This window comes from Coregonus lavaretus (assembly GCF_964263955.1).
Source record: "Coregonus lavaretus genome assembly, chromosome: 21".
Lineage (NCBI taxonomy): Eukaryota > Metazoa > Chordata > Actinopteri > Salmoniformes > Salmonidae > Coregonus > Coregonus lavaretus.
The window spans coordinates 6,337,601-6,362,862 of NC_140008.1; the positions used below are offsets into that span (position 1 = coordinate 6,337,601).

Below are 25,262 nucleotides of genomic sequence, written 5' to 3' on the forward strand. Positions count from 1 at the left end.
CTGTGGATCCCAATTAGTTCCTGCCAAGGCAGCAGCTACTCTTCCTGGGGTTCAAACACATTAAGGCACATCACACAAAAAAACTAAAACAGTACATCATACATCATTACACCACCACATATCTACAACAAAAAATGTAAAATATAACAATATTACAATGTACGTGTGTGTAGAGTGTGTGTGCTAACATGTGTGTGTGTGTGTGCCTATGTGTGTGTCTCTTCACAATCCCCGTGTCAGGTCGTGTTGTAGGTGTGGTGTAGGAATCAAACGCAGGAAGCAGACTGAATTCCAAAAAGCTGTATTCCTGCCCAAACACAGGCAACAGGACAAAATAAGCCTGACAGCAAAATACGCACGAAGGCGAAAAGACAATGCGCACAAACAGGTGCGTCAGGATGAAATAAGTGCACACACAAGTGCAACGAACGCTCCAGCAAACAGTGGAGAAAATAACGCTCAACCGAGCAATACACAGACTGACGGTAACAATCACACACAACACAAGACAAACACAACGAGAAACTTATAGGACACTAATTACTACAAAACAGAAACAGGTGTAGAAACAAACAGACAAAAGCAAACGAACATGAAACATCAATCGGTGGCAGCTAGAATTCCGGAGACGACGAACGCCGAAGCCTGCCCGAACAAGGGAGAGAGGCAGCCTCGGCCGAAACCGTGACAGTACCCCCCCCTTGACGCGCGGCTCCAGACGCGCGCCGACTCCGGCCTTGGGGACGACCCGGAGGCCGCGGCGCAGGGCGCGTCGGATACCCCCGATGGAATTCCGTCAGGAGCGACGGGTCCAAGATGTCTCTCCTCGGCACCCAGCACCGCTCCTCCGGACCGTACCCCTCCCACTCCACTAGATACTGAAGACCCCCTCTCCGACGTCTAGAATCCAAGATGGATCTCACGGTGTACGCCGGTACCCCCTCGATGTCCAACGGGGGCGGGGGGGTCTCCAAGATCTCATGTTCTTGGAGTGGGCCTGCTACCACCGGCCTGAGAAGGGACACATGGAACGAGGGGTTAATACACTTATACTCAACTGGTAACTGTAATCTATAACATACCTCGTTCAACCTTCTCAGGACTTTAAATGGCCCTACAAACCGCCGACCCAGCTTCCGACAGGGCAGGCGGAGGGGCAGGTTTCTGGCAGAGAGCCAGACTCGATCTCCAGGTGCGTACACTGGCCCCTCACTGCGGTGTAGGTCGGCGCTCGTCTTCTGTCGACGTATGGCACGCTGCAGATGGACGTGTGCAGCGTCCCACGTCTCCTCCGAGCGCCGCACCCACTCATCCACAGCGGGGCCTCGATCTGGCTCTCATGCCATGGTGCCAGAACCGGCTGGTACCCCAAAACACACTGAAAAGGGGTTAGTTGGGTGGAGGAGTGGCGGAGAGAGTTCTGTGCCATCTCGGCCCAGGGCACATATCTCGCCCACTCCTCCGGCCGATCCCGGCAGTACGTTCTGAGAAACCTACCCACATCCTGGTTAACGCGTTCCACCTGCCCATTACTCTGTCACGGTTCAGACAGACGACCAGAGGACCACAATTGCGTCACACCAGAAAGTTTATTAAACTTAAGGGAAAAGGGAAGTAGGGAGTGAATGAAGGCTCCAGGGGTAACAGGGATCCCGTCCAATGCGCTGGGTCTGTGCCCCCCCCAGTGGCAGCGATGCGTCCTATGAAGCCGGTGGTGGGTGGTCCAGAAGTCCTGGGGGGGGGAGACACAGACACAACAGGGCGGAATGAAACCAGGCAGCAGTACAGTTCAAGGGAAATCCAAAATACGTAGTAGCAAGGCAGAAGGCTGGTCAGAGTTACCGGGATTGAAGAGTAGTCAGGAGTCGTAATGGCAGAAGCAGGTCTGGATCTCCTGAGGCAGAAGAGTATCCAAAAAACAGGCAGGTCCGGGGTCACAAAACCAGGGTGAGCCAGAAGCGCGAGCAAACAGGTTCCGGGTGTGAGCTTTGCAGACGATCTGACACCGGAGAGCTGAAAGACAGGGCCTTAAATACTGGGAGAGGTAGTGGGTAATGCAGCGCAGCTGGCAGAGTAATTAGAGCAGAGCAGAGCAGGGACAGGTGGAGCTAGTTAGGCTGAGTAGAGAGAGTGGTGAGCAGAGTGGAAGAAAATTAAGGTGGTAACCCGGTGGAGTGAGAGGCCCATGACAGAACCCCCCCCCCAAGGGACGGCCCCAGAAGTCCCAAGAGCAACACCACGCCGGGCGGGAGGAGGGGAGCCGGAGGAGGGCTAGAACTCCTCCGAACGGTCCGAGTGAACGTCCTCATCCTCGGAGGAAGCCGGAGGGCCGTGGTCGGGAGATGGGACAGGTCCCGAGACAGGATCAGGCACAGGACAGGAAGCCGAGCGGGCCGGACGGTTAGGGACCCCTCTGGGGCGGCCCCTACGGATTGCAGGTTGATCAGGATGCCGTTGGTGGAAAGCGGTGATGAGAGTCCTATCCACAATCCGACTAGCTGGCACCCAGGTCCTCTCCTCAGGTCCATAGCCCTCCCAGTCAATGAGGTACTGGAGACCCCTACCCCTCCGTCTGGACCGAAGCAGGCGGCGGACGGTGTAAACCAGACCACCATCGACGAGCCGTGGAGGAGGAGGACCAGGCGCAGCAGGGACCAGCGGACTCTCATGGATGGGCTTAATCTTAGACACATGGAAAGTGGGGTGCACCCTCAGGGAATTAGGCAGTTGGAGCCGGACAGCAGTTGGGCTAATCACTCTTATGATAGGGAATGGGCCAATGAACCGAGGTGCCAGCTTCTGCGACTCCACCCTGAGTGGCAGGTTCTTCGATGACAACCACACCCTTTGACCAACATGGTAGGTGGGAGCAGGAATTCTCCGACGGTTGGCCCCGGTAGTGTAGCTGGCAACGGATCTGAGGAGTGTGGCTCGGGCTTGTGACCAGGTGCGGCGACATCGACGGGCAAAAGCAAGTGCAGATGGGCAAGTAACCTCCTCTTCCTGGCTGGCAAATAGAGGAGGCTGGTATCCATAAACACATTGGAAAGGGGACATACCGATGGCAGAGCAGGTCAAAGAATTGTGTGCGTACTCCACCCATGTCAATTGCTGCGACCAGGAGTGGGGGTTGCGTGAAGTCATGCATCGCAGTGCCTTCTCGAGCTCCTGATTAGCCCGCTCTGACTGCCCATTGGATTGGGGATGGAATCCGGAAGTCAGACTGACTGTGGCTCCCAGCAGGTGACAGAACTCCTTCCAAAAAGCGGAGGAGAATTGTGGACCACGGTCAGAAACTACATCCTTTGGCAGTCCGTGGATCCGGAAGACGTGTTCCAGGACCACCTGGGCGGTCTCCTTGGCGGTTGGGAGCTTGGGGAGGGGAATGAAGTGTGCCATCTTGCTGAAACGGTCAACGATGGTGAGAATGACGGTCATGCCACTTGAAGGGGGCAGCCCCGTGACAAAGTCAAGGGCGATGTGAGACCAGGGACGTCTGGGCACAGGCAGGGGCTGCAGCAATCCGGCTGGGGGCTGGCAGGACGACTTGTGTTGGTTGCAGATGGGGCAGGCTTGGACGAATTCCCGTACATCCTTCCTCAGAGAGGGCCACCAGAACCTCTGGGCGAGCAGGTTGTAAGTGCGGGTGGAGCCAGGGTGACAAGCTAGGCGGGAGTCATGTCCCCACTGAACGACCTGGGACCTCAGGTCTTCGGGGACAAAAAGGCGGTCAGCTGGGCAAGTGCTGGGACCTGGCTGGTTACGGAGAGCCTCCAGCACCTGTTCCTCAACAGCCCAGGTCAGAGCTGCAACGATGCAGGGACTTGGCAGAATCGACACAGGGTCCTTGGAGGGGGTGTCATCCTTCTGGAATTGACGGGAGAGGGCGTCTGGCTTGGTGTTGCGTGATCCAGGCCGGTATGACAGAGTGAAATTAAACCTGGTGAAGAACAGGGCCCAGCGGGACTGCCTGGAGTTCAACCGTTTGGCCGTGCGGATGTACTCCAAGTTCTTATGATCGGTCCAAACGAGAAATGGAATGGTGGACCCCTCCAGCCAGTGACGCCACTCCTCCAAGGCAAGCTTCACAGCCAGCAGCTCACGGTTCCCTATGTCGTAATTGCACTCAGAGGGGGACAACCGACGTGAGAAAAAGGCACAGGGATGGAGCTTCCTATCCTCCGCAGCCCACTGAGAAATCACAGCACCAACTCCCACATCCGAGGCGTCCACCTCCACAATGAATTGCCGGTCCACATCAGGCATCTGGAGGATGGGAGCGGAGGTGAACCTCACCTTGAGGGTACTGAAGGCTTTGTCGGCTGCTGGGGTCCAGGTGAAGGGTTGCTTGGTGCTGGTTAGAGCAGTGAGAGGGGCAGCAACGGTACTGTAGTTCCGGATAAACTTCCTATAGAAGTTAGCAAACCCCAGAAACTGTTGCAGCTTCTTTCTGTTCTCCGGAACAGGCCATGAAGTGACTGCTGATACTTTGGCAGGATCCATTTGGATACTTCCCTCTGCCACTATGTACCCCAGGAAGGCCACTGTCTTGACGTGAAACTCACATTTCTCTGCCTTGGCGTAGAGGGAATTCTCCAGAAGACGATGAAGGACTTGCTGGACATGGCGGGTGTGTTCAGACAGGTTTCTGGAGTAGATTAAGATGTCATCCAGGTAAACGAAGACAAACTTGTTTAACATGTCCCGCAGTACATCATTCACTAGAGCCTGGAACACAGCAGGAGCATTGGTGAGGCCAAAGGGCATAACCAGATACTCGTAGTGGCCTGTTGGTGTATTGAATGCGGTTTTCCATTCATCTCCCTCCCGGATCCGCACTAGGTGGTAAGCGTTTCTGAGATCCAACTTGGTAAAAACAGTGGCTCCCTGGAGCAACTCAAAAGCAGAGGTGAGCAGAGGCAGAGGGTAACGGTTTTTCACTGTGATGTCGTTGAGTCCCCTGTAGTCGATGCAGGGGCGAAGAGATCCGTCCTTCTTCCCCACAAAGAAGAAGCCAGCACCAGCAGGAGATGAAGATGAACGGATTAATCCTGCGGACAGAGAGCCATTGATGTAGTCCTCCATGGACTTTCTTTCAGGAGCAGACAACGAATAAAGACGACCCTTTGGAGGAGCTGTTCCAGGGAGGAGGTCGATGGCACAGTCGTACGGTCGGTGAGGGGGCAGAGATGTGGCTCTTGCTTTGTTAAACACCTCTCTGAGACCATGGTAGCATTCTGGGACATTGGAGAGGTCAGGAGCGGAGTTAGTAGGTACTGGCCGAGGGGGTAGTGCGGCAGCAAGCAGGCAGGTTCGGTGGCAGTCCTCTCCCCACTCCCTGATCACCCCGGTCACCCAGTCGAGCTGAGGGTTGTGCCGGCGGAGCCATGGGTAACCCAGGATGAGGGGTTGGCCTGGAGAGGGGAGCAGGTGAAACTGGATAGTTTCTTGATGGTTTCCGGACAGACCCATCGAGACCGGGGCCGTGACATGAGTGACCGATCCGAGTAAGTGTCCGTCCAGTGCCCGGGCAGGAATAGGAGGTGTCAAACGGAGGTTCTCCAGTCCCAGTTGGCGTGCCAGCTTGATGTCCATTATGTTGGCTTCGGCGCCAGAATCCACCAGAGCAGCCAGGGTGTGAGTTGAGTCAGAGAGGCGGAGGTGAACTTGCAGCAGGGGTTTGTGGTCGGAGGACTGGATGGTCATTGAACTCAACCGGACTCCCCCTATGCCCGGTGAGCTTCGGCCCTTTAAAGGGCAGGTTACCACACGATGTCCCTCACCTCCACAATAGAGGCAGAGGTTTGAGGTGAAGCGGCGCTGGCGCTCTGCAGGAGTGAGGGAGGCTCGCCCAATCTCCATAGGTTCAGACTGATCAAGCTGACCTGGGTGAGTGGCAGTAGATGACAGGAGCCCAGTCGGATCTCTCCGAATGCCGGTAGTAGGTGGACCTTGGCGCCCCCTCTCACGACGACGGGTCTGTATCCTTCTGTCGATCCTGACAGTCAGTGCGATGGCTTCATCAAGAGTGGAAGGCAGTTCATGGGAGACCAACTCGTCCTTGATATAGTCAGCCAAACTATGGAAGAACGCGTCCACCAACGATGGTGTGTTCCAAGAACTTCGTCTAGCCAGGGTTCGGAAGTCGATGGAATGGTCTGCGACTGTACGTCTGCCTTGTCGAATACTGAACAGTTCACGAGACGCCTCTGCGGTGGGTGAATCCAGGTCAAACACCTTCAGCATCTCCTCAGCAAACAGGTCGAAGGTTGCACATGCGGGGGTTTGACGTTCGAACTCTGCTGTTCCCCAGAGTCGAGCTCGGCCCGTCAGGTGAGTGATGGCATACCCAACTTTAGCCCCCTCCGTGGCGAAGGTCCTTGGCTGCAAGGAGAACTGAAGTCGGCAGCTAGTCAGGAATGGCCGGACCTGGGTTGAATCGCCGTTGAACCGCTCGGGGTTTCCAATCTTGGGTTCCGGAGCAGCGGCTGCAATGACCGGGGCAGGTAACTCGGGGGCTGGGCTGGTGGGCAGACTGGCTGGGGTAAGGTTGGTGAGGAGTTGAATGATCATGGCGAGTTGTTGTTGCTGCTGCTGGAACTGCTGCTCATGCTCATCGGTTTCCATGTCGGGGAAAGTGTGCGCTGAGTCCATAATGGTCAGATCGTACTGTCACGGTTCAGACAGACGACCAGAGGACCACAATTGCGTCACACCAGAAAGTTTATTAAACTTAAGGGAAAAGGGAAGTAGGGAGTGAATGAAGGCTCCAGGGGTAACAGGGATCCCGTCCAATGCGCTGGGTCTGTGCCCCCCCCAGTGGCAGCGATGCGTCCTATGAAGCCGGTGGTGGGTGGTCCAGAAGTCCTGGGGGGGGGAGACACAGACACAACAGGGCGGAATGAAACCAGGCAGCAGTACAGTTCAAGGGAAATCCAAAATACGTAGTAGCAAGGCAGAAGGCTGGTCAGAGTTACCGGGATTGAAGAGTAGTCAGGAGTCGTAATGGCAGAAGCAGGTCTGGATCTCCTGAGGCAGAAGAGTATCCAAAAAACAGGCAGGTCCGGGGTCACAAAACCAGGGTGAGCCAGAAGCGCGAGCAAACAGGTTCCGGGTGTGAGCTTTGCAGACGATCTGACACCGGAGAGCTGAAAGACAGGGCCTTAAATACTGGGAGAGGTAGTGGGTAATGCAGCGCAGCTGGCAGAGTAATTAGAGCAGAGCAGAGCAGGGACAGGTGGAGCTAGTTAGGCTGAGTAGAGAGAGTGGTGAGCAGAGTGGAAGAAAATTAAGGTGGTAACCCGGTGGAGTGAGAGGCCCATGACATACTCTCCGGGTGGTAACCCGAGGTGAGGCTCACCGAGACCCCCAACCGCTCCATAAAAGCTCTCCAGACTCTGGAGGTGAATTGGGGACCTCGGTCAGCCACAATGTCCTCGGGCACCCCGTAGTGCCGGAACACATGGGTGAATATAGCTTCGGCGGTCTGCAGGGCAGTAGGAAGACCCGGCATGGGGAGCAAACGACAGGCCTTAGAGAACCGGTCCACAACGACCAGGATGGTAGTATTCCCTTGAGAGAGGGGAAGGTCAGTTATAAAATCCACCGAGAGGTGGGACCATGGTCGTTGTGGAACGGGCAGGGGCAGTAACTTACCCCTAGGCAGATGTCTAGGCGCCTTACACTGGGCGCACACCGAGCAGGAGGAAACATAAACCCTCACATCCCTGGCCAACGTGGGCCACCAATATTTGGCACTAAGACAGTGCACTGTCCGGCCGATACCCGGGTGTCCAGAGGAGGGTGACGTGTGAGCCCAATAGATCAATCGATCCCGACACTCGAGCGGAACATACTTCCGACCCTCCGGGCATTGTGGTGGACTAGGGTCGGTGCGTAATGCCCGCTCGAGCTCAGAATCGAGCTCCCACACCACCGGTGCCACTAGACACGACTCCGGCAGTATGGGAGTGGGCTCCACGAACCTCTCCTCCCCGTCATACAGCCGAGACAGCGCATCTGCCTTCCCGTTTTGTGACCCAGGGATGTAGGTGATCTTAAAAGAGAAACGGGTCAAAAACATACTCCATCTAGCCTGCCGAGGGTTCAGCCTCCTCGCTGCCCGGATGTACTCCAGGTTACGGTGGTCCGTCAAAATGAGGAAAGGGTGTTGAGCCCCCTCAAGCCAGTGCCTCCACACCTTAAGGGCCTGTACCACAGCTAACAGCTCCCTGTCCCCTATGTCATAATTTCGCTCCGCCGGGCTGAGCTTCTTGGAATAGAAGGCACAGGGGCGGAGTTTAGGTGGCGCGCCTGACCGTTGTGAAAGCACGGCGCCAATACCGGCCTCAGACGCGTCCACCTCTACCTGAAATGGTAAAGAGGGATCCGGATGCGCCAGCACCGGAGCCGAGGTAAACAGGTCCTTCAGCCTCCCAAACGCCCTGTCCGCCTCGACTGACCACTGCAGACGCACCGGACCCCCCTTCAAGAGAGACGTGATGGGAGCTGCCACTTGCCCAAAACCCCGGATAAACCTCCGGTAGTAATTCGCAAACCCCAAAAACTGCTGCACCTCTTTCACAGTGGTTGGTGTTTGCCAATTACGCACGGCCGACGCTCGGTCTACCTCCATCTTCACCCCTGACGCTGACAACTGATACCCCAAAAAGGAGATAGACTCCTGGAAAAACAGACACTTCTCTGCCTTCACATACAGGTCGTGCTCCACCAGCCTCCGCAACACTCTGCGCACCAGGGCCACATGCTCGACACGGGTAGGTGAGTACACGAGAATGTCATCTATGTACACAACGACTCCCTGTCCCTGCATGTCCCTGAAGATCTCATCCACAAATGATTGGAAAACCGACGGAGCATTCATCAACCCGTATGGCATGACTAGATACTCGTAATGGCCCGAGGTGGTACTAAAGGCTGTTTTCCATTCATCATCCTTCTTGATGCGCACCAAGTTGTACGCGCTCCTGAGATCTAATTTCGTGAAGAAACGCGCCCCATGCAACGACTCAGTCATGGTCGCAATCAGCGGGAGTGGATAACTATACTTCACCGTAATCTGATTGAGACCACGGTAATCGATGCACGGACGCAAACCACCATCCTTCTTCTTCACGAAAAAGAAACTCGAGGACGCGGGGGAAGTGGACGGCCGTATGTATCCTTGTCTCAGCGATTCGTCTATGTAAATCTCCATAGTTTTCTTCTCCTCCTGAGACAGAGGATACACATGACTCCGTGGGAGCGCAGCTCCTGCCTGAAGGTTTATCGCACAATCCCCCTGCCTATGGGGTGGCAACCGCGTCGCCCTCGCCTTACTAAACGCGATAGCCAAATCCCCATACTCAGGTGGAATGTGCAATGCGGGCACCTGGTTTGGACTCTCCACCGAGGTAGCCCCTACGGAAACGCCCAAACATCTACCCACACACTGAGCAGACCACTCCATCAGAGCCCTCTCCTGCCACGAAATCACTGGGTTATGGGTACTCAACCAGGGCATGCCCAGCACCACCGGATACGCAGGAGAGTCAATCAGGAACAGCTGGATCATCTCCTGATGATCCCCCTGCGCACACATCCTAAGTGGCGCCGTGACCTCCCTGATCAAGCCCGTACCCAATCAATAAAATTCCCAGCTGCGCCTGAATCTACCAGCGCCTTATGCTGGGCATGAGGTGCTACCTGTGGAAAACATACAGGCATACAGAAATGGGCAACAGAGAGCTCTGGGTGAGTGGGGCGCCTACTCACCTGGAAGGAATCCCCAGTGCGGGACCTGTCGTCATCTCCCCTAGGAGGCCATCCCCAGCACCTAGCCGCGGTGTGTCCTCCCCGACCACAGTTGGTGCAGTGGATGGACCCCCTAGTCTGCCGACTCCTGCTGATTCCATACTTTGTGGTGTGTGATTCTGTCAGGTCGTGTTGTAGGTGTGGTGTAGGAATCAAACGCAGGAAGCAGACTGAATTCCAAAAAGCTGTATTCCTGCCCAAACACAGGCAACAGGACAAAATAAGCCTGACAGCAAAATACGCACGAAGGCGAAAAGACAATGCGCACAAACAGGTGCGTCAGGATGAAATAAGTGCACACACAAGTGCAACGAACGCTCCAGCAAACCTTGGAGAAAATAACGCTCAACCGAGCAATACACAGACTGACGGTAACAATCACACACAACACAAGACAAACACAACGAGAAACTTATAGGACACTAATTACTACAAAACAGAAACAGGTGTAGAAACAAACAGACAAAAGCAAACGAACATGAAACATCAATCGGTGGCAGCTAGAATTCCGGAGACGACGAACGCCGAAGCCTGCCCGAACAAGGGAGAGAGGCAGCCTCGGCCGAAACCGTGACACCCCGTTGTTCCACAAGGTGTATTTGTATCAGTTTTTTTTATCTAATCTTACTGCTGGCATGAGTTACTTGATGTGGAATAGAGTTCCATGTAGTCATGGCTCTATGTAGTACTGTGCGCCTCCCATAGTTTGTTCTGGACTTGGGGACTGTGAAGAGACCTCTGGTGGCATGTATTGTGGGGTATGCATGGGTGTCTGAGCTGTGTGCTAGTCGTTTGAACAGACAGCTCGGTGCTTTCAACATGTCAATACCTCTCACAAATACAAGTAGTGATGAAGTCAATTTCTCCTCTACTTTGAACCAGGAGAGATTGACATGCGTCATTGATTTTAGCTCTCTGTGTACATTTAAGGACCAGCCGTGCTGCTCTGTTCTGGGCCAACTTTGTGGGACATGACCATATAACTGGGCAGGAGTCCAGGGGTGATAAAACTAGGATCAGACCATATAACTGGGCAGGAGTCCAGGGGTGATAAAACTAGGACCAGACCATATAACTGGGCAGGAGTCCAGGGGTGATAAAACTAGGACCAGACCATATAACTGGGCAGGAGTCCAGGGGTGATAAAACTAGGACCAGACCATATAACTGGGCAGGAGTCCAGGGGTGATAAAACTAGGACCAGACCATATAACTGGGCAGGAGACCAGGGGTGATAAAACTAGGACCAGACCATATAACTGGCAGGAGTCCAGGGGTGATAAAACTAGGACCAGACCATATAACTGGCAGGAGACCAGGGGTGATAAAACTAGGACCAGACCATATAACTGGGCAGTAGTCCAGGGGTGATAAAACTAGGACCAGACCATATAACTGGGCAGTAGTCCAGGGGTGATAAAACTAGGACCAGACCATATAACTGGGCAGTAGTCCAGGGGTGATAAAACTAGGACCAGACCATATAACTGGGCAGTAGTCCAGGGGTGATAAAACTAGGACCAGTCCATATAACTGGGCAGGACTCCAGGGCTGATAAAACTAGGACCAGACCATATAACTAGGCAGGAGTCCAGGGGTGATAAAACTAGGACCAGACCATATAACTGGGCAGGAGTCCAGGGGTGATAAAACTAGGACCAGACCATATAACTGGGCAGGAGTCCAGGGGTGATAAAACTAGGACCAGACCATATAACTGGGCAGGAGTCCAGGGCTGATAAAACTAGGACCAGACCATATAACTGGGCAGTAGTCCAGGGGTGATAAAACTAGGACCAGACCATATAACTGGGCAGGAGACCAGGGGTGATAAAACTAGGACCAGACCATATAACTGGGCAGGAGTCCAGGGGTGATAAAACTAGGACCAGACCATATAACTGGGCAGGAGTCCAGGGGTGATAAAACTAGGACCAGACCATATAACTGGGCAGGAGTCCAGGGCTGATAAAACTAGGACCAGACCATATAACTGGGCAGTAGTCCAGGGGTGATAAAACTAGGACCAGACCATATAACTGGGCAGTAGTCCAGGGGTGATAAAACTAGGACCAGACCATATAACTGGGCAGGAGACCAGGGGTGATAAAACTAGGACCAGACCATATAACTGGGCAGGAGTCCAGGGGTGATACAACTAGGGCCTGTAGGAGAAAGAAAGCAGTGCAGCATTTTATCACGGACAGACCTCTCCCCATCCGCTCCCCATCTTAGCTACCGTTGCATCAATATGTTTTTGACCGTGACAGTTTACAATCAGGGTTACACCAAACAGTTTAGTCTCCTCAACTTGCTCAATTTCCACATTATTCATTACAAGATTTAGTTGAGGTTCTGGGTTTAGTCACTGATTTGTCCCAAATACAACGCTTTTAGTTTTTGAAATATTTAGGACTAATTTATTACTTGCCACTCATTTTAAAACTGACTGCAGCTCATTGTTTTATGTGTTGCAGTCATTTCACTCGCTGTAGTGGCTGACATGTATAGTGTTGAGTCATCAGCGTACATAGACACACAGGCTTTACTCAGTGCCAGTGGCAGTGTCATTAGTAAAGATTGAAAAAGGGGGCTAAACAGCTGCCCTGGGGAATACCGGATCAGGCTGGATCCATTAGAGATCACCCTCTGTGTTCTGTTAGACAGGTATCTCTCGATCCACGATATAGCAGGGGATGTAAAGCCATAACACATACGTTTTTCCAGCAGCAGTTTATGATCGATAATGTCAAAAGATGCTCTGAAGTCTAACATAACAGCTCCCACAAGATTCTAATTATCCATTTCTTTCAGCCAATCATCAGTCATTTGTGTAAGTTCTGTGCTTGTTGAATGTCCTTCCCTATAAGCGTGCTGAAAGTCTGTTGTCAATTTGTTTACTGTGAAATAGCATTGTATCTGGTCAAACACCATTTTCCCCAGAAGTTTACTAAGGGTTGGTAGCAGGCTGATTGGTCGACTGTTTGAGCCAGTAAAGAATAGAGTTCCTTGTAAAGAATGTGGAATAGTGCTTTGCTATTCTTGGGTAGCGGAATTACTTTTACTTCCCTCCAGGCCTGAGGGCACACACTTTCCTGTAGGCTTAAATTGAAGAGATGGCAAATAGGAGTGGCAACATCGTCCTCTATCATCCTCAGTCATTTTCCTTCCAATTTGTCAGACCCTGGTGGCTTGTCATTGTTGATAGACAACAATAATTTGTTCACCTCTTCCACACTCACTTTACAGAATTCAAAATGACAATGCTTGTCTTTCATAATTTGGTCAGTTATGAATGGATGTGTATGTTCAGAATTTGTTGTTGGCATGACATGCCTAAATTTGCTAATCTTGCCAATGAATAAAAAAATTAAAGTAGTTGGCAATATCAGTGGGTTTTGTGATGAATGAGCCATCTGATTCAATGAGGATGGGGCTGAGTTCGCCTTTTTGCCCAAAATGTCATTTAAGGTGCTCCAAAGCTTTTTGCTATCATTCTTTATGTCATTTATCTTAGTTTCATAGTACAGTTTCTTCTTTTTGTTTAGTTTAGTCACATGATTTCTCAATTTTACGTACGTTTGACAATCGGTTGTGCAGCCAGACTTATTTGCCATTCCTTTTGCCTCATCCCTCTCAACCATACAGTTTCTAATTTCCTCATCAATCCACTGGGATTTAACCGTTTTTACCATCATTTTCTTTATGGGTGCATGCTTATGTCACGATCGTTTATGGAAGATACGGACCAAGGCGCAGCGGGATAAGCGTACATTTTATTAAGTACTTAACTCTACACAAAACAACAAACAAACAAACAATACGTGAAGTCCTAGGTTACACAAAACAAACCTTTACGGAACAAGATCCCACACCGACTAGTGCCAAACAGGCTGCCTAAGTATGGTCCCCAATCAGAGAAAACAAGATACAGCTGCCTCTGATTGGGAACCACCCTGGCCAACATAGAAATAGACATATACAACATAGATCTAAACTGCAGCTCTTTGTTTTACACATCAATATAGAAAATATACCACAGAAACTACACACCCTGGCTCAACATTTCAGAGTCCCCAGAGCCAGGGCGTGACAGCTTATTAGTAACTGAAATAAGCAATTTCATAAATGTGTCAAGTGCGGCGTCTGGTTGCTCCTCATTACACACCACAGACCAGCAAATATTCTTTACATCAACAACATGGAATCACTACAAGACTTATTGTATGACCTCTCAAAGGCCCAGCCTTTGGACCGATGGTTTTCCTAGATATGGCTACTATATTGTGATCACTACATCCTATGGGTGTGGATACAGCTTTAGAGCAGATTTCTGCAGCATTAGTAAAGATGTGATCAATACATGTTGATGATTTCATTCCTGTGCTGTTTGTAAATACCCTGGTAGGTTGTAGGCTGGTTTCCTGAAACTCAGGTTGCAGGCACTGGTTACAGTTTGAAGCTTTTTCTTGAGTGGACAGCTTGATGAAAGCCAGTCGATATTTAGGTCACCCAGAAAATATATTTCTCTGTTGATATCACATACATTATCAAGAATTTCACACATATTATCCATATACTGACTGTTAGCACTTGGTGGTCTATAGCAGCTTCCCACCAGAATGGGCTTTAGGTGAGGCAGGTTAACCTGTAGCCATATTACATTTTGAATGCGTAGCAGGACAGGAAAATCATCAAATTTACGCATATATCAAGAAAACATCCCTGGTCATCCCTACTGCCTCTGATCTGGCGGACTCACTAAACACATGCTTTGTTTGTAAATTATGTCTGAATGTTGGAGTGTGCCCCTGGCTATCCGTAAATAGAAAATTTTAAAAAAGACAATTGTTTGCTTTATTTAAGGAATTTGAAATGAATTATACTTTTACTTTTGATACTTAAGTATATTTTTTGCAATTACATTTACTTTTGATACTTAAGTATATTTCAAACCAAATACTTTTAGACTTTTACTCAAGTAGTATTTTACTGGGTGACTTTCACTTTTACTTGAGTCATTTTCTATTAAGGTATCTTTACTTTTACTCAAGTATGACAGTTGGGTGCTTTTTCCACCGCTGGATTTCATGGGGGCGGCAGGTAGCTTAGTGGTTAAGAGCGTTGTGCCAGTAACCGAAAGGTCGCTGGTTCTAATCCCCGAACCGACTAGGTGAAAAATCTGTCGATGTGCCCTTGAGCAAGGCACTTAACCCTAATTGCTCCTGTAAGTCGCTCTGGATAAGAGCGTCTGCTAAATGACTAAAATGTAAAATGTAATGAACCTTGATTCTTAGACTACGTATGTTAATGTGAGCTATTTTTAGCGCTTTTCTGGGTTCCTTGATTGTATTTATTGCTTTACTGGGAGGCTTATCAGAGGTAGACATGACAGTGCTATTTATATTTGAGCTGATAGTGCAGGGTGAACTGCTCACATGGGGAACCTCATTTGTAAGAGATGCACAAATCTGATTAGAGACTGGTGATTTAAACTGGTGGTGACTGTAGAAAGATGTTTGGTGTAGATCTATTTCAATTATTTGCAGATTTACTACCTACAGTGAGGGAAACAAGTATTTGATCCCCTGCTGATTTTGTACGTTTGCCCACTGACAAAGACATGATCAGTCTATAATTTTAATGGTAGGTTTATTTGAACAGTGAGAGACAGAATAACAACAAAGAAATCCAGAAAAACGCATGTCAAAAATGTTATAAATTGATTTGCATTTTAATGAGGGAAATAAGTATTTGACCCCTCTGCAAAACATGACTTAGTACTTGGTGGCAAAACCCTTGTTGGCAATCACAGAGGTCAGACGTTTCTTGTAGTTGGCCACCAGGTTTGCACACATCTCAGGAGGGATTTTGTCCCACTCCTCTTTGCAGATCTTCTCCAAGTCATTAAGGTTTCGAGGCTGACGTTTGGCAACTCGAACCTTCAGCTCCCTCCACAGATTTTCTATGGGATTAAGGTCTGGAGACTAGCTAGGCCACTCCAGGACCTTAATGTGCTTCTTCTTGAGCCACTCCTTTGTTGCCTTGGCTGTGTGTTTTGGGTTATTGTCATGCTGGAATACCCATCCACGACCCATTTTCAATGCCTTGGTTGAGGGAAGGAGGTTCTCACCCAAGATTTGACGGTACAGGGCCCCGTCCATCGTCCCTTTGATGCGGTGAAGTTGTCCTGTCCCCTTAGCAGAAAAACACCCCCAAAGCATAATGTTTCCACCTCCATGTTTGACGGTGGGGATGGTGTTCTTGGGGTCATAGGCAGCATTCCTCCTCCTCCAAACACGGCAAGTTGAGTTGATGCCAAAGAGCTCGATTTTGGTCTCATCTGACCACAACACTTTCACCCAGTTCTCCTCTGAATCATTCAGATGTTCATTGGCAAACTTCAGACCGGCATGTACATGTCCTTTCTTGAGCAGGGGGACCTTGCGGGCGCTGCAGGATTTCAGTTCTTCACGGCGTAGTGTGTTACCAATTGTTTTCTTGGTGACTATGGTCCCAGCTGCCTTGAGATCATTGACAAGATCCTCCCATGTAGTTCTGGGCTGATTCCTCACCGTTCTCATGATCATTGCAACTCCACGAGGTGAGATCTTGCATGGAGCCCCAGGCCGAGGGAGATTGACAGTTCTTTTGTGTTTCTTCCATTTGCGAATAATCGCACCAACTGTTGTCACCTTTTCACCAAGCTGCTTGGCGATGGTCTTGTATCCCATTCCAGCCTTGTGTAGGTCTACAATCTTGTCCCTGACATCCTTGGAGAGCTCTTTGGTCTTGGCCATGGTGGAGAGTTTGGAATCTGATTGATTGTTTGCTTCTGTGGACAGGTGTCTTTTATACAGGTAACAAACTGAGATTAAGAGTGTGCTCCTAATCTCAGCTCGTTACTTGTATAAAAGACACATGAGAGCCAGAAATCTTTCTGATTGAGAGGGGGTCAAATACTTATTTCCATCATTAAAATGCAAATCAATTAATAACATTTTTGACATGCATTTTTCCTGATTTTTTTGTTGTTATTCTGTCTCTCACTGTTTAAATAAACCTACCATTAAAATTATAGACTGATCATTTATTTGTCAGTGGGCAAACGTACAACATCAGCAGGGGATCAAATACTTTTTTCCCTCACTGTATTATACAGTCTAGCATAGATTTTGTGGGAGTCTTCCCTTGCAGGCTTTCTAACCTCCTGGTTAGGGATTCCTGTATTTATCCAAGGTTGTTATAGTTACGATGCTGAACCTAGTAATTATCTTCAGGGATTCAGCACCATTGAAGTGGATAGCGACGGAATCAGCATTCTGAAGTTCAGCACCATGTGACAGTGGATAGCGACCGTCTGGTACAGCGAGTCTGATGGTCGCTGTCCATTGTAATGTGGTGCTGAATTTTGGAATTCTGATTCCATTGCTGTCCACTTCAGTAGAGCTGAATCTCCAATCACCGCTATTAAAGCTTATGTTAGCCCCATCGGTTATTAGAATCGAATTTTATAAAATGTATGAACTAATGAATTAATCATATTTTCATGACGAGTGATCATCAGCATTTGAAAGTGAGATCCTATTTAGAAGATATATTCTGCTCTTACGCTGTAGTACAATCTATAGGGAGGTGGAAGCTGAACTTGGCTAATGCATGCATCCTCAAAGCACAGGTTCAGAATGCTGACCCTGCCCCTCTCTCTCTCTCTCTCTCTCTCTCTCTCTCTCTCTCTCTCTCTCTCTCTCTCTCTCTCTCTCTCTCTCTCTCTCTCTCTCTCTCTCTCTCTCTCTCTCTCTCTCTCTCTCTCTCTCTCTCTCTCTCTCTCTCTCTCTCTCTCTCTCTCTCTCACTCTCTCTCTGATCCATACTGGGCTGAGGGTGTATCAATCTCAGGTTAATTACAACACAAGAATGGACTGGAATACACAACACACACACCACACACACACACAAATACACACACACCTTTGTGTTTTGGGACACATGTTCCAGCCTGAATACATACATTTTAAAGGAGAGGTGTTCTTATGCATTCTAATGAACTTAGCAGCTCTTACGTGGACTCATTTTGGGGTAGAACATGATCCAATATAACAAAATAATAGAATAGAATAGTATTAAACTTACCCATTTTTTACAACATTTTGTTGGCATGTAGAGATTGTTTAGACTCTCTCTCTGATTCATCATGTTCCTCCCTGTCCTCTCCCAGGTTCTAAGATATCTGTAGTTCCTCCCTGTCCTCTCTTAGGTTCTAAGATATATGTAGTTCCTCCCTGTCCTCTCTTAGGTTCTAAGATATCTGTAGTTCCTCCCTGTCCTCTCCCAGGTTCTAAACTCTCTGTGGTTCCTCCCTGTTCCTCTCTCTAGGTTCTACTGTTAACGCTCTCTGTTCTCTCTAGGTTCTACTGGGACCTGATAATGCTGTTCCTCATGGTGGGGAACCTCATTATCATCCCTGTGGGCATCACCTTCTTCAAGGATGAGCACACTCCCCCCTGGATCGTCTTCAACGTCATCTCAGACACCTTGTTCCTCATCGACCTGGTCCTCAACTTCCGGACGGGCATCGTCAAGGAGGACAACACAGAGATCATCCTGGACCCACAGAAAATCAAGATCAAGTATCTGAAGAGCTGGTTCGTGGTGGACTTCATCTCATCCATACCAGTAGATTACATCTTCCTCATCGTGGAGACCAGGATCGACTCAGACTTCTACAAGACGGCCCGGGCGCTGAGGATCGTGCGCTTTACAAAAATCTTGAGTTTGTTGAGACTGCTCCGGCTGTCCAGGCTCATCAGATATATACACCAGTGGGAAGAGGTGAGAGAGACTTGGAGTAGGTAGGAGGAGGTAGGAGGTAGGGAGGTAGGGGGGTAGGGAGGTAGGGTGTAGGGGGGAAGGGGGGTAGGGGTAGGGAGGTAGGGATTTAGGGGGTAGGGGGTAGGGAGGTAGGAGGTAGGGAGGTAGGAGGTAGGGAGGTAGGGAAGTAGGAGGTAGGGAGGTAAGGAGTTGGGGGTAAGGAGGTAGGGAGGTAGGGAAGTAGGAGGTAAGGAGTTAGGGAGGTAGGGAGGTAGGAGGTAGGGAGGTAGGAGGTAGGGAGGTAGGAGGTAGGGAATTAGGAGGTAGAGGGTAGGGAGGTAGGAGGTAGGGAGGTCGGAGGTAGGGAGGAAGGAGGTAGGAGGTAGAGAGGTAGGAGGTAGGGAGGTGGGAGGTAGAGGGTAGGGAGGTTGGGAGGTAGGAGGTAGGGAGGTAGGAGGTAGGAGGTAGGGAGGAAGGAGGTAGGAGGTAGGGAGGTAGGAGGTAGGAGGTAGGGAGGTAGGAGGTAGGGAGGTAGTAGGTAGGGTGTAAGTAGGAGGAGAAGATCCTTAATTTGTTGATCTGCTAAAGCTCCCCAGGCTCATCAGATATATAAACCAGTGGAAGGACGTACAGTAGGGAGCAGGGTAACATATATAAACCAGTGGAAGGACGTACAGTAGGGAGCAGGGTAACATATATAAACCAGTGGAAGGACGTACAGTAGGGAGCAGGGTAACATATATAAACCAGTGGAAGGACGTACAGTAGGGAGCAGGGTAACATATATAAACCAGTGGAAGGACGTACAGTAGGGAGCAGGGTAACATATATAAACCAGTGGAAGGACGTACAGTAGGGAGCAGGGTAACATATATAAACCAGTGGAAGGACGTACAGTAGGGAGCAGGGTAACATATATAAACCAGTGGAAGGACGTACAGTAGGGAGCAGGGTAACATATATAAACCAGTGGAAGGATGTACAGTAGGGAGCAGGGTAACATATATAAACCAGTGGAAGGACGTACAGTAGGGAGCAGGGTAACATATATAAACCAGTGGAAGGACGTACAGTAGGGAGCAGGGTTGTGGTGACCCGGTCAATTCAAAAAGTAAATGTCAATTTTCTTGGAATTGAGAGAGAGAGAATTTCCTTTCGTAAGAGGATGAAAGACTCATAGTGTCTTTCCCTTCTAGGGAGGTTTGGGAAGCACCAGGAGGTAGGGCTTGGGGAGCACCAGGAGGTAGGGCTTGGGGAGCACCAGGAGGTAAGGCTTGGGGAGCACCAGGAGGTAAGGCTTGGGGAGCACCAGGAGGTAGGGCTTGGGGAGCACCAGGAGGTAAGACATGGGGAGCACCAGGAGGTAGGGCTTGGGGAGCACCAGGAGGTAAGGCTTGGGGAGCACCAGGAGGTAAGACATGGGGAGCACCAGGAGGTAGGGCTTGGGGAGCACCAGGAGGTAAGGCTTGGGGAGCACCAGGAGGTAAGGCATGGGGAGCACCAGGAGGTAAGGCATGGGGAGCACCAGGAGGTAAGGCTTGGGGAGCACCAGGAGGTAGGGCTTGGGGACAGGATTGGGATCAATTACATTTCAACTCAGTCAACTCTGGAAGTAAACTGACATTCCAAATTTGAGTTTACTAATTGAATGGACTGAATTGAAATGGAATTGACCCCAACCCTGGACAGAAGACAGTGATCTGCTCTCTCATTCATTGTAGATGATGAACCCCAGTCATAGTAACCACTTAACCATATACCTACTCTCGTTTCAATGTGCTGCTTTACAATTTCAATTATTTGATATGACATATTACTGGTTCAGATATGACATATTACTGGTTCAGATATGATATATTACTGGTTCAGATATTACATATTACTGGTTCAGATATGACATATTACTGGTTCAGATATTATATATTACTGGTTAAGATATGACATATTACTGGTTCAGATATGACATATTACTGGTTCAGATATGAAGTATATAATACTAGTTTAGATTCTCTGTGTGTTGCATTTGCATAAAGTTCTGATATCAGTAATTGAGGTGTAATTGACAAAGCATCCCGTAACTCCATCCCATACTCAATTAGACGTATACTTAGATCCAATCATCATGTGTACACACACACACGCGCGCATGCACACACGCGCGCACGCACGCACGCACACACACACACACACACACACACACACACACACACACACACACGCACGCACGCACACACACGCACACACACACACACTGAAAAGAGCCACCACACATATTGTTGAAATGACATAACAATGCATATTGTCACTTTACTTTGCTGGCTGCAGAGAATAGACTAGCAGTGTTCTCAGTGGGATCTTTTACCACTGTAAAGAGAATAGACTAGCAGTGTTCTCAGTGGGATCTTTTACCACTGTAAAGAGAATAGACTAGCAGTGTTCTCAGTGGGATCTTTTACCACTGTAAAGAGAATAGACTAGCAGTGTTCTCAGTGGGATCTTTTACCACTGTAAAGAGAATAGACTAGCAGTGTTCTCAGTGGGATCTTTTACCACTGTAAAGAGAATAGACTAGCAGTGTTCTCAGTGGGATCTTTTACCACTGTAAAGAGAATAGACTAGCAGTGTTCTCAGTGGGATCTTTTACCACTGTAAAGAGAATAGACTAGCAGTGTTCTCAGTGGGATCTTTTACCACTGTAAAGAGAATATAATCCCTCCCCCCCCCCACACCCCCTCAGGACCATTAGTACACAGTGACGATAGTCCCAGATGATTACGTAAAACTAAATATCCATTATAATAGTGTTGCTGTGCTGCCTGGTCTGGCGGTCTAATGGTGGGCAGATTAACAACAATGTGATGTGGCCTATGGGTAGAGGGACTCAAATCAAACCATATTTGATTTGTCACATGCTTGGTAAACAACAGGTGTAGACTTACAGTGAAATGCTTACTTACGGGCCCTTCTCAACAGCGCAGAGAGATGTTTTTGGGGAGAAATAATAGACAAGTAATAACAGCAGGAATACATACACAATGAGTAACCATAGCTTGATATACAGTCGTGGTCAAACGTTTTGAGAATGACACAAGTATTGGTCTTCACAAAGTTCGCTGCTTCAGTGTTATGACATAGTTTTGTCAGATGTTACTATGGTATACTGAAGTATAATTACAAGCATTCCATGAGCGTCAAATACTTTTATTGACAATTACATTACGTTTATGCAAAGAGTCAATATTTGCAGTGTTGACCCGTCTTTTTCAAGACCTCTGCAATCCGCCCTGGCATGCTGTCAATTAACTTCTGGGCCACATCCTGACTGATGGCAGCCCATTCTTCCATAATCAATGCTTGGAGTTTGTCAGAATTTGTGAGTTTTTGTTTGTCCACCCGCCTCTTGAGGTTCGACCACAAGTTCTCAATGGGATTAAGGTCTGGGGAGTTTCCTGGCCATGGACCCAAAATGTCAATGTTTTGTTCCCCGAGCCACTTAGTTATCACTTTTGCCTTATGGCAAGGTGCTCCATCATGCTGGAAAGGCATTGGTCGTCACCAAACTGTTCATGGATGGTTGGGAGAATTTGCTCTCGGAGGATGTGTTGGTACCATTCTTTATTCATGGCTGTGTTCTTAGGCAAAATTGTGAGTGAGTCCACTCCCTTGGCTGAGAAGCAACCCCACACATGAATGGTCTCAGAATGCTTTACTGTTGGCATGACACAGGACTGATGGTAGCGCTCACCTTGTCTTCTCTGGACAAGGTGTTTTCCGGATGCCCCATACCATCGGAAAGAGGATTCATCAGAGAAAATGACTTTACCCCAGTCCTCAGCAGTCCAATTCCTGTACCTTTTGCAGAATATCAGTCTGTCCCTGATGTTTTTCCTGGGGAGAAGTGGCTTCTTTGCTGCCCTTCTTGACACCAGGCCATCCTCCAAAAGTCTTCGCCTCACTGTGCATGCAGATGCACTCACACCTGCCTGCTGCCATTCCTGAGCAAGCTCTGCACTGGTGGTACCCCGATCCCGCAGCTGAATCAACTTTAGGACACGGTCCTGGCGCTTGCTGGACTTTCTTGGGCGCCCTGAAGCCTTCTTCACAACAATTGAACCTCTCTCCTTGAAGTTCTTGATGATCCGATAAATGGTTGATTTAGGTGCAATCTTACTAGCAGCAATATCCTTGCCTGTGAAGCCCTTTTTGTGCAAAGCAATGATGACGGCACGTGTTTCCTTGCAGGTAACCATGGTTAATAGAGGAAGAACAATGATTTCAAGCACCACCCTCCTTTTAAAGCTTCCAGTCTGTTATTCTAACTCAATCAGTATGACAGAGTGATCACCAGCCTTGTCCTCGTCAACACTCTCACCTGTGTTAACGAGATATTCACTGACATGATGGCAACTGGTCCTTTTGTGGCAGGGCTGAAATGCAGTGGAAATATTTTTCTGGGATTAAGTTCATTTTCATGGCAAAGAGAGAGAGAGAGAAATTCTGGAGTATATGCAAATTGCCATCATCAAAACTGAGGCAGTACTTACTGCACCCACTACTGACCCACTACTGTACCCACTACTGTACCCACTACTGACCCACTACTGTACCCACTACTGAACCACTACTGTACCCACTTACTGCACCCACTACTGTACCCACTACTGACCCACTACTGTACCCACTACTGATCCACTACTGTACCCACTACTGCACCCACTACTGTACCCACTACTGACCCACTACTGTACCCACTACTGTGCCCACTACTGACACACTTACTGCACCCACTACTGACCCACTACTGTACCCACTACTGTACCCACTACTGACCCACTACTGTACCCACTACTGTGCCCACTACTGACACACTTACTGCACCCACTACTGACCCACTACTGTACCCACTACTGTACCCACTACTGACCCACTACTGTACCCACTACTGAACCACTACTGTACCCACTTACTGCACCCACTACTGACCCACTACTGTACCCACTACTGTACCCACTACTGACCCACTACTGTACCCACTACTGAACCACTACTGTACCCACTTACTGCACCCACTACTGTACCCACTACTGACCCACTACTGTACCCACTACTGATCCACTACTGTACCCACTTACTGCACCCACTACTGTACCCACTACTGCACCCACTACTGTACCCACTACTGTACCCACTACTGACCCACTACTGCACCCACTACTGTACCCACTACTGACCCACTACTGCACCCACTACTGCACCCACTACTGTACCCACTACTGCACCTACTTACTGCACCTACTGCACCCACGTATTGCATCCACTACTGACTCACTACTGTACCCACTACTGACCCACTACTGTCCCCACTACTGTACCCACTACTGCACCCACTACTGTACCCACTACTGCACCCACTACTGCACCCACTACTGTACCCACTACTGCACCCACTACTGTACCCACTACTGTACCCACTACTGCACCCACTACTGTACCCACTACTGACCCACTACTGTACCCACTACTGTGCCCACTACTGACCCACTACTGTACCCACTACTGTGCCCACTACTGACACACTTACTGCACCCACTACTGACCCACTACTGTACCCACTACTGTACCCACTACTGACCCACTACTGTACCCACTACTGACCCACTACTGTACCCACTACTGATCCACTACTGTACCCACTTACTGCACCCACTACTGTACCCACTACTGCACCCACTACTGTACCCACTACTGTACCCACTACTGACCCACTACTGCACCCACTACTGTACCCACTACTGACCCACTACTGCACCCACTACGGCACCCACTACTGTACCCACTACTGCACCTACTTACTGCACCTACTGCACCCACGTATTGCATCCACTACTGACTCACTACTGTACCCACTACTGACCCACTACTGTCCCCACTACTGTACCCACTACTGCACCCACTACTGTACCCACTACTGCACCCACTACTGCACCCACTACTGTACCCACTACTGCACCCACTACTGTACCCACTACGGCACCCACTACTGCATCCACTACTGCACCCACTACTGCACCCACTACTGTACCCACTTACTGCACCCACTACTGTACCACTACTGAACCACTACTGCACCCACTTACTGTACCCACTACTGTTCCCACTACTGACCCACTACTGCACCCACTACTGTACCCACTACTGCACCCACTACTGTACCCACTACTGTACCCACTTACTGACCCACTACTGCACCCACTTACTGTACCCACTACTGACCCACTACTGCACCCACTACTGTACCCACTACTGCACCCACTACTGTACCCACTACTGCACCCACTACTGCACCCACTACTGTACCCACTACTGTACCCACTACTGTACCCACTACTGCACCCACTTACTGCACCCACTACTGTACCCACTACTGCATCCACTACTGCACCCACTACTGCACCCACTACTAATCCCACTACTAATCCCACTACTGTACCCACTACTGCACCCACTACTAATCTCGCTACTGTACCCACTACTGTACCCACTACTGCACCCACTACTAATCCCACTACTGTACCCACTACTGCACCCACTACTAATCCCACTACTGTACCCACTACTGCACCCACTACTAATCCCACT

At 49.5% G+C, this 25,262-nt stretch overlaps 1 protein-coding gene across 1 annotated transcript in view; it reads left to right on the top strand.

Annotated features, from left to right (window-relative positions):
- The window catches only part of LOC311148725 (potassium/sodium hyperpolarization-activated cyclic nucleotide-gated channel 4-like), a gene marked incomplete at both ends in the record, with an annotated part of 58,181 nt that overhangs the window by 7,756 nt on the left and 25,163 nt on the right, over positions 1-25,262 (top strand). The window contains one exon of the mRNA XM_084185701.1: positions 18,221-18,644. Within this exon, the coding sequence (XP_084041827.1) occupies positions 18,221-18,644 (424 nt within the window). The remainder of the gene's footprint in view (positions 1-18,220; positions 18,645-25,262) is intronic.